The 15,100-nt window shown below is 33.0% G+C and overlaps 1 protein-coding gene across 8 annotated transcripts in view; it reads left to right on the plus strand.

Moving 5' to 3' along the window:
* EPHA5 (EPH receptor A5) overlaps nucleotides 1-15,100 on the plus strand; it is a 343,376-nt gene that overhangs the window by 249,138 nt on the left and 79,138 nt on the right. For all 8 annotated transcript variants that reach the window (XM_028100661.1, XM_028100664.1, XM_028100663.1 and 5 more), the window contains 2 exons: nucleotides 2,593-2,717; nucleotides 9,686-9,845. In XM_028100661.1, coding sequence (XP_027956462.1) covers nucleotides 2,593-2,717; nucleotides 9,686-9,845 — 285 coding nt within the window. The remainder of the gene's footprint in view (nucleotides 1-2,592; nucleotides 2,718-9,685; nucleotides 9,846-15,100) is intronic.

The following is a 15,100-nucleotide window of genomic DNA, read 5'->3' on the forward strand; positions in this document are numbered from 1 at the left end:
TAACTATAAGTTGATACCTCTTAATACCCTTCTCTTGTTTCACCTGTCTCCCTCTCCAGCTCTCTGGCAACAACTAGTTTATTTTCAGTATCTGTGAGTCTGTTTCTGTTTTGTTTGTTTTGGTTTTTTTAGCTCCACATATAAGTGAAATCATGTCTTTCTCTATCAGACTTATTTCACTTCGTTTACTACCTATTAGATCCACCCACGTTGTCAAAAGATTTCATTTTTTTGTGGCTGAGCAATATCCCATTGTGTGTATGTGTATGTGTGTGTGTGTGTGTATGTATACAGGTATATACCACATATATCACATAAGTATATGCAACATCTTTTATATTTATTCATCTATTGATGGACACTTTGGTTGCTTCCATGTCTTGGCTATTATAAATAATGCTGCAATGAACATAAGGGTACATGTATCTTTTCAAATTAGTGTTTTCATTCTTTTTTGGAAAGATACCCAGAAGAGGAATTGCTAGATCTTATAGTAGTTCTATTTTTAATATTTTGAGGAATCCGTTTCGCTTTCACAGCCGCTGGACCAATTTATCCACCAACAGTGCACAAGGCTTCCCTTTTTTCACATCCTAGCCAATACTTGTTATTTCTTGTCTTTTTGATAATAGTCATTCTGACAGGTATGAGGTGGTGTCTCATTGTGGTTTTGATTTGCATTTTCCTGATGATTAGTGACATTGAGCATCTTTTTATATGCCTGTTGACTATCTATGTGTCTTCTCTGGAAAAATGTTTATTCAGATCCTCTGCCCATTTTCTAAATCGGGTTTTTTTTTCTTATTGAGTTGTATGAATTCTTTATATATCATGGATATCAACCTCTTATGAGATATATGGTTTGCAAGTATCTTCTCTTATTCAATAGTTTGCTTTTTCATTTTGTCAATGATTTCCTTTACTATGCAAAGTTTAGTTTGATGCAGTCTCATTTTTTTACATTTTTTACATTTTTACTTTTGTTGCTTTTGCCAGAGGAGACCTATCTAAAAAAAAATATCACTAAGAACAGTGTCAAAGAGATTACTGCCTATTTTTTTCTCGTAGGAGTTTCCAATCTTAAATTCATTTTAAATTAATTTTGGTGTATAGCATAAGATAATAGTTCAGTTTCATCCTTTCACACATGACTGTCCAATTTTCTGAGCATTATTTATTGAAAAGACTGTTCTTTCCCCATTGTATGTTCTTCCTTCATTTGTCATAAATTAATTGGCCATATATGTGTAGGTTTACATCTGGACTTTCTATTCTAGCCCATTCCATAGATCTATGTGTTTGTTTTTCTTCCAATCATACTGTTTTGATCACTATAGCCTGGAAGTGTAGTTTGAAATCAACTAGTGTGATACTTCCAGCTCTGTTATTCTTTTTCAAGATTGCTTTGGCTATTTGGGGTCTTTTGTGATTCTGTATACACTTTAGGATAGTTTGTTAAAGTTCTAAAAAAATGTCATTGGTAATTTGGTAGGGATTACATTGAATCTATAGATTGCTTTGGGTGGTATGGACATTTTAAAAATATTAATTCCTCCAACCCATTAGCATAGCATATCTTTCCATTTATTTGTGTTGTATTCCATTTCTTTCTTATAGTTTTCAGAATACAGATCTTTCACCTCTTTGGTTAAATTTCTTCCTAGGTATTTGTCCTTTTTAATGTATTTGTAAATGTGATTGTTCTCTTAATTTCTATTTCTGTTAATTCATTAGTAGTGTATAGAAACCCAACAGATTTCTGTATATTAATTTTGTATCCTGCAACTTGATTAAAATAATTTATTAATTTTGGTAGCTTTTTTGGTAGAGTCATTAGCTTTTTATATATATAGTATCATGTTATCTGCAAATAATGACACTTCTACTTTTTTCCAATTTGGATGTCTTTTATTTCTTTTTCTTGCCTAAGTGTTGTGACTAGGACTTCTAATACTATATTTAATAAAAGTTGTGGGAATGCCCATCCTTTTCTTGTTCCTTATCTTAGAGGAAAAACTTTCAGATTAGGAAAATGTTTATTTTATCTGCTATTATTTTCAAGAAATACCACAAGTTTAATGATATATTTTTGAAGGCAATCCCCACTATCTTTAACTGATGATTTTATGAATGATTATAGGACCCACATGATTAAAAAAATTAAAAGAGCCAAAATGTGAAAATATGGTAATATAGATAATCATGTGTACTAGCATAATGGGATATATGTTATGCAGTGTCAATAACTTTAGAAACATGGAAGATATATAAGGTCATCAGGAATGTCTTTATTCTATAAGAAAAGTAAAATCATTTATGTTTCTAAACTTTATAGAGAAAATGTATACTTAAGATTCTCTGTGACTCTAGTTTTAAGAAAATTCTCAGGATACTTGATTTATATTTGTAAAACACTACAATCTGTAGAACTTTTTTATTATATAAAGGAAAGTAAAATTTTCAGGGTAAAGGAAAATTAATTGTTAATGTAGTTCTTGTTAAATTGTTAATGTAATAATTATACTACATTATATCTCATTGTATTTTCGGGCTCTGTTAATCATGTTACTCTTTTTTTACACTATTTTGCAGCTCCCTCTCCAGTCACCAATGTGAAAAAGGGGAAGATTGCAAAAAACAGCATCTCTTTGTCTTGGCAAGAGCCAGATCGTCCAAATGGAATCATCTTGGAGTACGAAATCAAATATTTTGAAAAGGTGAGAGTAATAGAATAAAGAATGTCCTTTCTTCTTCTGCTTCTTTTTTTTTTTCATTTTAGCAGCTGCAATTATCCAATATTTAGAAAAGCATGTTGCAATTTTATGTGTAAATCAATGACAATTGATTCTGCAGGCATGATTATGGAGGCTAGAAATGTATAGGGAGCACTCTATCCGTATTCTGCTGCTGCCAAATCGTTTATGCTGTCGGACTAATGCCATATAGTCTAACTAAAGCTTAACTAAGTTTCACAGCATTAAAAGATGAAGTCATAGGACATTTTGAAAGTGTAAACACTTAAATTCTTGACCTTCACTACTGACTGCAGTGTACTACAAGGAAAAATACATGTGGTTATAGCCATTAACCCTACATAATACCTATGCTCTTAAGGAGGTATGGGTAGATAAGATGTGAATATAAAGCATAATTTTTAAAATCCATATCAAAAACCTAATACTATATTATAAATTGTATTTGAAAATTAGAAGGCATAAAATCAGAAAAGTAGACCTCACATTTCCTACATTTTCTCAATTTCTTCTTTCCTGAGTTGTCTCTTAGGCCCACTCTTGCATGTTGTGCCATAATATTTGTTGAGGTCTAAAGGCAACAACTATTCCTTTTCCTTTTTTCTGAATCCACAGCCAAATGAGCTATTGATAAAGAAATATTACAGATGGAAAATAAAGGTGAACTTAAATCTCTAAAGTGGAACTATAGTATATAGCTTAGCTATGCAGTTACCATGGGTCTTCCTATACCTCCCACCCCCATTTTACTTTGATTTTTATACAGTCTGGATCTGAATGACTTACACTACTTAGAACAACCTGACTTCTAGGAGAGGAGAAAAAGATAGAAGCGTGCTCAAACCATACTCTCACGGGTGGGTAAGAAACTCTGACTCAAGAGTATGTATCCTATGAAAGTAAGAGCAGAAAAGATCACAAACGTATGCAGAGAAGCAGATCCCCCCAAAAAAGGAAAGGACTCAGCCACATGTACTAAATTGCTTTCCCTAAACTCATGAAAGCATCACTTCTTCTCTTAGAGCGAAGAGTGAAGAGGATAGGAAGAAGTTAAAAACTTACTTTGCAATCGCAGAGAAACTGTCCATGCTAGGACATTGGAAAAGAGAAGAGAGGGAATAAATGGTTCTCCTTATACTAATGCAAAAATATCTGGAAAAATACTTATATTCTATTAATGAAAGTTATTTAAAAATTCGACATTTTGTGTATATGCATAGATGAAAGAGTATAGGTAAATATGTTGAAATACATTAAATTAATGCATAGCATATAGAGATTTTTTTAATTGTTTCTTTTATTCATTAATTTAACAATTACCTGTGTAAAGATAATGATAGAGAGTAAAACAGTAGTGGGTGGGGGAAGGGAAACAGTGGGGATGTTTACATATCCTTCCTAGGTGTTGAATGCCTGTACAATGTTCTTATATTGATTTTATAAATAGATGAAAAAATAGCAAATTATTACTTTTGAAGGATTACTTAGTAATCCTCCTAGGAATGACTTGCTGGTAGCATCACAAATAACTATTGGATCATTGGGGAACATAAATGAAGATACTTCTATTTCATAAAAAAATATATTATCAAATACATTATTCACCAAGAATGTCCTAAGAGAGTATCTATGAGACAAAACTTTGTTGGTATAGGGGCACCTGGCTGGCTCAGTCAGTGGAGCATGCAACTCTCGATCTTGGGATTATGAGTTCAATACCCATGTTGGATGTAGAGATTACTTAAAAATAAAATCTTTAGAAAAAACTATATTGGGATATGGTTTACAGTATTTATTATAAAAAAATAAGACAAATCAAGAAAAATGTTGTGTCATTAATATTCCTCACTGACTCTTGTTTCTCTGAGAGTAGTAGTCCAAATTGTATTTTACATTCTAGAGATCTACAATCTAAATGCATGCTCTATCCAAAAATAATTTGTTAAATTAAGGTTTACATCCTTATTTATTTTTTTGTAAATTTTATTACTGTATACTAATGAAAAGCAGGAGATATAGATAGATAGATGATAGATAGATATAACATACACTGATTTTTATAAATATTCTGAGTTTCAAGTTTTTATTGTAATTGAAATTGATTTCAAAAGAAGTTGAAATGCATAATGACATTTAAAAATAATGACGCACCAGGGCGCTGGCTGGCTTAGTCAGTGAAGCACACAACTCTTGATCTTGGGGTTGTGAGTTCGAGCCCCAAATTGGGTATTGAGCCTACTTTAAAAGGATAAATTAGGGGTGCCTGGGTGTCTGAGTCGTTAAGCGTCTGCCTTCGGCTCAGGTCATGATCCCAGGTCTTGGGATCGAGTCCCACATCAGGCTCCCTCCTCAGCAGGAAGCTTGCTTCTCCCTCTCCCACTCCCCCTGCTTGTGCTCCCTCTCCCGCTTTGTTTCTCTCTGTCAAATAAATAAATAAAATCTTTAAAAATTAATTAATTAATTAATTAATTAAAAGAAGGGAGTATTTAAAATTTTTTTTAAAAAACTATTCACCAAAACTCTCATTTGAATATACATTGTAGATGAAGTTCTACAGCAAGAAGACTAAAATTTGACGTCATTATTTTTTTGTATGATTTTCCTTCCCCTGAAGCAACTAGCTGGACCAATGTCTGGTTTTCTTTTTTGTTTCTAATGAAATTATCCTATTTTTCCCCCTTAGGAGTAATTTTTCATTGTTTTTACTATTACCAGCATTTGCTTGATTAATACTCAATAAAAGCACGGATTTATCATTCTTTTTTTTCTTTTTTTCTTTAAGTTGCTGCTTCTGTTAAACAGAGTTTTTCAACAAGTAGTAGGCAAAGTCCTTTTCTCTTAATATTCCTTCTAATGAATTTTATCCAGGTTGTGGAATTATTTTCTTCATAGTTCTATAATTAGTTCATGAAAATTTAGTTTTACATTTAATATCTTACATTTAATGCCGTGTTAATGCATTCTATTATCTGCATAACTCAACATAAGAAAAAATAACTTAGGAAAATATTTCTATATATAGTTTCAGTAAATGAAGAGCAAGTTGTCCATTTACATTTATTAAAAGCAGCAAAACCTTTATATATTATTTGGGGGAATTTATTAACTTCTCTTGGTCAGTGTTTTCCTTTTTACGGTGAAAATATTAACTCCCAGAACTTTTTGCCAAGCAAAATTATTGAGCATACCAACAAAATACATGAAAGTTTTTTAACACTTTTGGGGGAAAAAAAAAGGAAAAAGAAGAAAAGGATAATGAGCTTTTATAGCATGTACTGAGGTGGGAGTCCTGATACGTTTCCCGAGCTCATTTTGAACCTTCAGAATGACACCACCATTTTATTGGATGGCTCTTGGCCAGACACAGGTGGCAGAGCTTTCCAGGGCTCCTGCATTTGCCAACTGGCATTACTACCTGCCATTGCCCTGCTCTAATAGAGGTCATTGGGCCTCTCTGCTCCTGCATGGTGATGGGCCCATTGCCATCTCTTAATTAAAGGCAGAGGCAAAGGGACCTGCCCCTTGGCAGGGTGTTTGCCAGCTGGCTCCTTCTGCTGAGGCCCTCCCCTCGCTGCATGTGAACAGTGTTTGTTAAGCAGCTGGGGAATGTAGCTCATTTGCTCAGCTGGAGCACGAAGGCAGCAAAAGCCATTGCCCTGACCGGGATCTGGCAGCCGGGTGGTCGTGGGTGTTGAAGATGTATATATAGGGTTTGTGATAAAAAGGAAATTATAATATGACCGTGACTGAAAAGAGTGGAACAGAAGCAAATTTTGAAAGATACTTAGGTAATTCAAAATCGGTATTTACGGTTTTTGATCCCTTAGATATACGCTTTGGTGAAATCTCTAGAGATTTCAACTGACCCAGAGAGAAAATGTGCAATTAGAACTAGAGATTTCAACTGACCCAGAGAGAAAATGTGCAATTAGAACTCCGATAAAGAACCACTTAGATATATCTGTTAATATATAAATCAGAATGTTGCATAATTTTGTGCAATTGATATTAGGTCATGCATTATTTCAAGGAGCAGCATGCCAGTTTCCTTACAATGTTCCCTACCTCCCTGATTTGGCAAAAATGTCAACTACTAATAATTTTACAAGATATATTAATTGTGACTTCAATAGTTAGGAGTTTACAACAAACTTTTTATTAAATTTGCCATCATGATACAGACTCAAGTCAAATTTACCTAGAACTGGGTTATGTTGTGGAGATTGTGCTGGGTGCTATGTATAGCATCTCTATCTCCATCTCTATTACTCACAAGCCTCTTAAATAATTTTGTCCCATTTTAAAGAAGAAAAAACTGAGGTTGAGTTGTGTATCCACATTTGCACACTTCTTAGACAATAGCATGACATGAATTCTAACCCTGATATTCCTGTGCTCGTTTATAAAACAAACAAAAAATCTCCTACTTTACATTATGTTAATGTTTTATGTAAAATCATAATTATATCAAATATACCAGAATCTTTAGTTTTGTCTAGATTTTTACACCAATTTCTCTTTAAACAAAATGCAAATAATAACAAACAGGTATTTTATCATTTCTTACTGAAATTACTGCTTCAGTCATAGCCAAAGTGAAAAATATAACCTTATTGAGAAAGTCTTGCATATTCAGTCTTAAGCTTGAGCAGCCACAGAACATCAGTACATTACTAGGTAAAATTTTATAGGATTTAATGACCTACTTTAAATCCTTTGCAAAAATCTAGTAATATTTCCTAAACACCCTGAAGATCTAGCACTTAAATTAATCTGTGCATCAAAAAAATTTAAGAAAATAGTTGTTTGTGTAGAGTGAATCAGAAAACCTAATTGCATTAGAAATTAGAACATACCTATTTAGATAGAAATTTGGATGAACTTAACCCTAAGATAATTCTCTATGTTTGACTGTATTAAATGAAGAATGGTAAAACTGCTTTAAAAATCATTTTTGGGGGCGCCTGGGTGGCTCAGTTGGTTAAGCGACTGCCTTCGGCTCAGGTCATGATCCTGGAGTCCCGGGATCGAGTCCCACATCGGGCTCCCTGCTCAGGGGGGAGTCTGCTTCTCCCTCTAACCCTCTTCCCTCTCATGCTCTCTATCTCTCATTCTCTCTCTCTCAAATAAATAAAATCTTTAAAAAAAATCATTTTTGGTAGGTTGTATACTTTAGATTGTATTGGTGGTAGAATAGAAAGTGATTAGCAATTCACTTTGATGTGTTAAAGTAGAAAAATTTAAATAAAAATTATGACAATTAAAACACGTATTTTCTAGTTTATTTATTTATTTTTAAAGATTTATTTATTTATTTATTTGAAAGAGAGAGAATGAGAGAGAGAGAGAGAGCACATGAGAGGGGGGAGGGTCAGAGGGAGAAGCGGGCTCCCTGCTCGGCAGGGATTCAATCCAGGGACTCCAGGATCATGACCTGAGCCAAAGGCAGTCGCTTAACCAACTGAGCCATCCAGGCGCCCTATTCTCTAGTTTATTAAGTGTTTTCACGTACATTACTTTTTTCATTCTTACAACATCTCTGTGAAGATATCCAGGCACCAATATCCCAACTTTACAGATAAGAAAACTGAGGATAAAAGTAGAAATGGACTTGCTGTATTTTAGCACATGCTTTCTGTGTCCACACTAAAGTCACAGCACGGTATGCTACTATTGATTGTAAACTTCAAGGGAGAAGGAGCATGGTTTGCATTTATTTTGCATTTAATAGTGTTATGAAGATTAAATAATAACCATATTCCCTATTGGGATGCTTGAGAAGTAATTGTTATATTTTTGTTTTCAATTTTTTTCTCATTTCAGAAAAAAAAAATCCTTTACATGTTATTCCATTAGATCTTTAAAAAAAACCTCAATACATGTTTCTATTAGTAAAATAAAATTTCATGAAATGATCTAGAAAATGATGGTTTACAGTCATCAATCAAGATACTGTAAGTAAAGACCAGTTCCTAAAAATGGGGGAAAGAATCTCTAACCATTACCTATCAATTCATCCTGTAATATCTATCAGAAATGTAATAATTGTGGGAGCACCTTAAGGAAATACAAGTGTAGTCAAGAATTCACACAGAAAAATATAAGGGAGGAGAAAGTTCAGAACAGGGACTTTGTGTGTTTAGATTTTTGTAAGTTTCAGATTCAGTGTGTCGGTCTAAGATTCAGTGTGGTAACCTCAGAGGTAAGGAGAAGTTATGTATGGTTAGTCTAGATTTTGGTAGCAGTCAAAATAGGAACAGTTTCCAAAACTATCTTTTCAGTGATATTTTTTTTTCACTCCATCTCCATTCACTACTCACCCAGCTCAAACAAAAAAAACATGAAAAAATAGAAAGCTTTTTAAAAAGAAAAAAAATTTCTTCAGTTTTTCTTTAGTAATCTCTGTTTAGAATTAATGAATTGAAATTAAAGTTCTCATTCTTCTCCCAAGCCCTAAATATAATTAGAAATCAAATTCACCAGAGATATAAAGCATAAGTCCTACCTGGCAATATCTGAGATCTTGCCACCATTCTCTGTGAATAGGCAGCATGTTAGATGTGCTCCAATAAAACATTTATGAGAAAAATAAACTCACAAATACCAATACTAAAATAGAGTCTGTAAAATAATTCATCTCCTGCATATCATATTTTAAAAGTTTACAGATTCATTTGTGCCGAAGACAAGTATGGTGGGTGAATGGATAACATGTTATCTATCCACCATCTTTGAGTTCTAGGAAACACTTTCATGTTTTATATAGATAACACACCTAGGATGTATAGTTTTGTTTTTTTTTTCTTAAAGATTGTATTTGTACTAATAGCAAGTTTATTAGTTTCTGATTTTCTGATTTATGATTCTAAGTTTTGTCGTCATTAGTAATTCATATGTTGACTTTTTTATTGTATGTACATGTGTAATCCAAGGACCAAGAAACCAGCTATACAATTATCAAGTCTAAAGAGACAACTGTAACTGCAGAGGGCTTGAAACCAGCTTCGGTGTATGTCTTCCAAATTCGGGCACGCACAGCAGCAGGCTATGGTGTCTTCAGTCGAAGATTTGAGTTTGAAACCATCCCAGTGTGTAAGTCATTTTAATTACTGTCAACGTGTGTCTCTGTAATGGTTACCAGAAAAAAGTCAGTGGATCAATACTCTCCCTGGGCATTCTGTCAGTCTCCTGCTCCTCTCTGTCTCCCAGGCATGACCCCTTCGGGTAGGAAGCATCTGTCATGCTATTATGGTAGGTTAGTGGGTTAACACATCGGTCCCTGCTCCTCATCACATTTAGTCTACGGGGAGATGAAACATCAAGAGATTCTTAAGAAATGTTTAAACCTGCTTTTAAAGACTTTCTTTCCACAGCTGTCATACTTTATTGAATTATTGCCATTTACTTTTACTTGTTTTATTGAACAATGTTATCAGGCTTAGTCTTTCCATGGAAATTCTACAGGGAGCATGCATTAAGTATTAAGTTTGGCAAGAAAATGGCGCTCTTAGCAACCAATCTGATCATTTTGAAAAATCAAAATCTCTGGCAGTATCTCTGAGTGAAGGATCTAGAAATATTCTGGAAAGCATTTCTTGTACCATTTTTTAAATAAAGTAGCATAAAACATTTTTCTCTTTAGCATCTAACAAAATATTTAGATTACTTGTCCTAAAGCACACATTGAAAGCAAGATTAGAAGAAAACAATAGCTTGCTTTTATTTATAGTTGAAAAACTGACACTATTAGTATTTGTTTATGAAGAAAATAACATACAGGAGGAGTGTGAAATGTCAAATGTGTGTGTGTATGTATTTTCATTTTGTGCATGACAGTTAAGAATAGAGACTATGGACTCTGAGAAACAAACTGAGAGTTCTAGAGGGCAGGGGTTGGGGGGAGGGGTTAGCCTGGTGATGGGTATTAAAGAGGGTTCGTACTGAATGGAGCACTGGGTGTTATGTGCAAACAATGAACCATGGAACACTACATCAGAAACTAATGATGTAATGTATGGTGATTAACATGACATAATAAAATTAAAAAAAAAAAGAATACCGGCTTTAATGAGTTACCAATACTAAGAAAATTCTATCTGATCATTCAGGTATGTTAGGACAGAAAATTATCTGAAGATCATTACCTTGAACATACACTTTAAAAAGAGTTTTCTAATTGGTTACTCAATTCATAATGATGATGCATGGTGTTATTGATTTGCTTAATTTTTAAAATTTATAAATTTTAATTTATAAGTAGGTCATAAAATTGTTATGAAGGGCTTTTCTTTTTCATCTCAATTATCTTGTATGTCATTCATATGGTCCTAAAACCAAATGCAAACTGTAAGCACAGGAATATAAAATCTTTATTTTAGAAAGGCTATTTAACATGAGGATTTGGATGGAAAAATCTCAGAGTGGTCTTTCTCTCTCAAGCTTTAGTTTATATTTTATAACTGCCTATTATCCACTTTGTTATGCCTATAAATAATATGTTTAAAATGGGCCCCATATGTCATCCCTTTTCCCAACAGCAGTGATAAAAATGCACCAACAAATAAACTTAGCATGAATGAAACCATCTAGCCAATCTAGTTAACTCTTTTTTTTTTTTTTCTGGTTTCTTTTAACATAAATTGTCCTGAAACTTTGAGGCTGTCACTGAATTTTTCTTAACTCCCACTTGCTAAGATTTACCAAGCACCTTTGTGTTTCTTTTATGATTTTTTTTCTCCAAAGCATCACTTCCTTTCATGCAATTCTTACCTACTTGATTCAAATCTGTATAACCCAATTGCTGGAATAATGCTATTCTGTTTTTTAATTTTTTTATTTTTTTAAAGATTTTATTTATTTATTTGAGAGAGAGAGAATGAGAGATAGAGAGCACATGAGAGGGGGGAGGGTCAGAGGGAGAAGCAGACTCCTTGCCGAGTAGGGAGCCTGATGTGGGACTTGATCCCAGGACTCCAGGATCATGACCTGAGCTAAAGGCAGTTGCTTAACCAACTGAGCCACCCAGGCACCCTATTCTGTTTTTTTAATGAAATTTTTATTTAGATAAGTTGAGTTTTACATGCAATTGTAAGTAACAGTGCAGAATGGACTCTTGTACAATTTGCTCAGTTTCCCCCAATGGTAAAATTTGGCAAAACTATAGCATAATATCACATTCAGAATACTGACATTGATGCAATACACTAATCTTATTCACATTTCTTTCTACTCCTTTGTGTGTGTGTATAGAAACAGGTGAGTGTATTAAGTTGGATACAGTTTAGTCAGTTGTATAGATTTGTATATCTACCACAAAAGTCAAGATGCTGAAGAGTGCCAACATCACAAAGATCCCTCGGGTTGCCCTTTTATAACTATACCAACTGCCTTTTGGAATAGTTCTTGTGCTATAACTAATCACCGACAACCACTAATTTCTAAACATCCATTTCAAAAAATATGATATTTCAGAAATGTTCTATACATGAAATCATACAGTATGTGACAGTTTAGAATTGACTTAATTCTCTGGAGATTCATCTAAATTATTATGTATATCAAGTTTGTTTCTTTTTATTGTTGAGTGTGTTATGTGTGGACCACAGTTTATTTAAAAATTCACCTGTTGAAGGACATCTGGGTTAATACCAGTTTTGCTATTACCAAAAAACATGCTATGAATATTCATGTACATATTTTGCTTTGATCTAAGTTTTCAGTTCCCTGGGATAAATACCCAAGAGTACAATTGCTACATCATATGGCAATTTTATTTTTAATTTTGTAAGAAATTGACAAATGGATTTCCAGAGTGACTATACCATTTTACAGTCCCACTAGCAATGTATGAGTTATCAGTTTATCCACATTTTCATCAGCATTTGCTGTTCTCACTATATTTTTCTTGTAGTCATTTTGGACAGGTGGGTAGTGATATCTCATTATGGTTTTAATTTGAAATCTCTGATGGTTAATGATGTTCAACATCTTTTCATGTGCATATTTGCCTGCCATGCTTTTAAATATCCCCATTAACTCCTATGTACTCATATTATATATCAAAAATTATAGCTTTGATCAAATTATCTTAATCAAGAAAATTAACAGATAGTTACAGCTGTGGTAGAAAGATCCCAAATTCTTAGCCTGGTCTTCAAAAACCCTTATAATCTGGCTTTAACAAATCTTTTCAGCTTCATGATTAACTATTCAAATACAGAGCTAAAATGTGGAGAATATCTATGTAATATGGGTTTGCAATCAGGAGTATGAGAAGCAAAATAAGGTAATCAATGTGATTTCTCAGTGTATGCTACCTTAAATTTTCCAGGGACAATGTGTAAGTATATAATAATTGAAGAAAAAGGAATATTGTTTACTAAAGACAATTAATGTTTATAACACATATCCTTTTAATGGTAGTATGTTATGTTGCCCCAAATTTGCTTTTAAGCATTCCCTAAATATTCCTCAGCAATTCTTTCAAAACTACATGACATAAAAAAAAAATAGGAAATGTGAGTGACTAGAGGTTTATATAAAAAAAAAATAGGAAATGTGAGTGACTAGAGGTTTATATCTTTAAAGATTAAAAAACTTAATGATATATTAAAACAATAATCATGGACCATACTGGGCTTATAACTTTTTTTCCTTGAAGAAGTAGGAGGGCATTGACAGTACCTTATCAATTCTATATATTTTCAAGTTAGTTGATATATTGGGGATATTATTGATGCTGTGAGAACAAACAAAGGAATAAATAGTACAAAATCTTGATGAATTATTTTTACTAGAAAGTTCACAAAATAATTAGTACATTCGAAATAGTAAAATAATCAAAGCCCATCAAAGAAATTAGAAAATGCTGAAATTTTTCTATAAAATGAAAATGTATTATTTAAATTCTTCCTCATAGGCCCTTGATTTAATCGTCTATTATACAAAAGATCTGATTTAGGTGAACAGTAGATAAAAACATGTAAATATGAACCTTTGTAACTTGGCACTACTAAAAATATTTTCATATTTTCATAAAATCTATTAATTTAAGCATTTGAAAATTTTTGGTATGCTATTAAAAGTTACTTTATTGCAAGATGTTAACCCAAACCATGTATATTTTAACATATTGTTAAATTATATTAGATCTTGTCAATTATTAAAAATGAAGCATTTGAGAATATGGGGCATCCATATTTTTTCTCAAAATTAATATTTGGTCAGTCTAAAATTGTCCTATTTTTATCTCTACCTCTGATTAATCATGCCTGCTTCCTCCAAAACTAAATCTCAGAGTGCCAAAATGACTCACTGAGACCAGGAAGATTTGTTAGAATTTTGTTACAAGGGCTTTTGAACGCTAGATGGAGAATTTTGGAATTTTTTTTTTTTTTCATAGGCAGTGAGTACTTGTTAACTTTTTGGTCATAGAAACATGATCAAAGTGATATTTTTGGATATTTATGTGAGTACACAGAAGGCAAAGGGGACACTCAAAATGCCGATGAACCATATGCCGGCAGATTTGAATCAAATAGGTGACTGTTAGATGAAAAAATATAATTCATGGGGAAAAACAAAAGAAACAGAGAAAATGTTTATTAATTAATAGGCAAGTAGAAATTAAGAAAAATTCAGTGATAGTTAAAAGAAACCAGGAGAAAAGAGATCAAATTAGTCTGGTTCGTGGTTTGATTTATGGTTATGTTTATTTTTTGATGTGTTTTTGTTAATACCCTTGGGAGTGGATGTGGTAAAAGGGCCAATTTTAAACATGTTTTTATATGAAAACACAATCCAAATAAAAAGAAAGCAGTCTTTTTTTTGTTTTAATAGAGTGAAGCTTGGAAGAGAAATAAGACTTGGAAACATAAATTTGAGACTCATCAGCTTATAGTTAACTGATGCCATATGCAAAGAAGTATCCATGAGAGGTAGGGAGAAAAGAAAGAAGGAAGGGAGAAAGACAGAGTGAAGAGCTAAGGAAGTGTGAAGCATTAAGAGCCAGCATTCATCAGAAATTATTCATGCATAAGATGTGGAGCGAGAATGTGAAGCCAACAGAACTGACAAAGTAGTACTTCAGAGTGGGGGAAAAAGAGAAAACAGCTCATCTGATGTCATAGAAACCGAGAGGAGCAGAATCTCAAGGTTGAAGTTTATGTTCAACAAGATCAAATACCTTATAGTGCATGGTAAGGTAAATGGAGAAGTACTTATTGCATGTAGCCAGAATATCACACATAGAACTCAAAGACAGGAGAAGTTTCAGAGAGAATTTACATTGGTTATCAGAAAAATGAGGCTGGTTCTAGATAACTTAGTCAAGATGCTGAAAAATAAGA

The sequence above is a fragment of the Eumetopias jubatus genome, unplaced genomic scaffold (genome assembly GCF_037043125.1).
Source record: "Eumetopias jubatus isolate StellerSeaLion01/CBP00866 unplaced genomic scaffold, mEumJub1_p1.0 scaffold_2, whole genome shotgun sequence".
Taxonomy (NCBI): domain Eukaryota; kingdom Metazoa; phylum Chordata; class Mammalia; order Carnivora; family Otariidae; genus Eumetopias; species Eumetopias jubatus.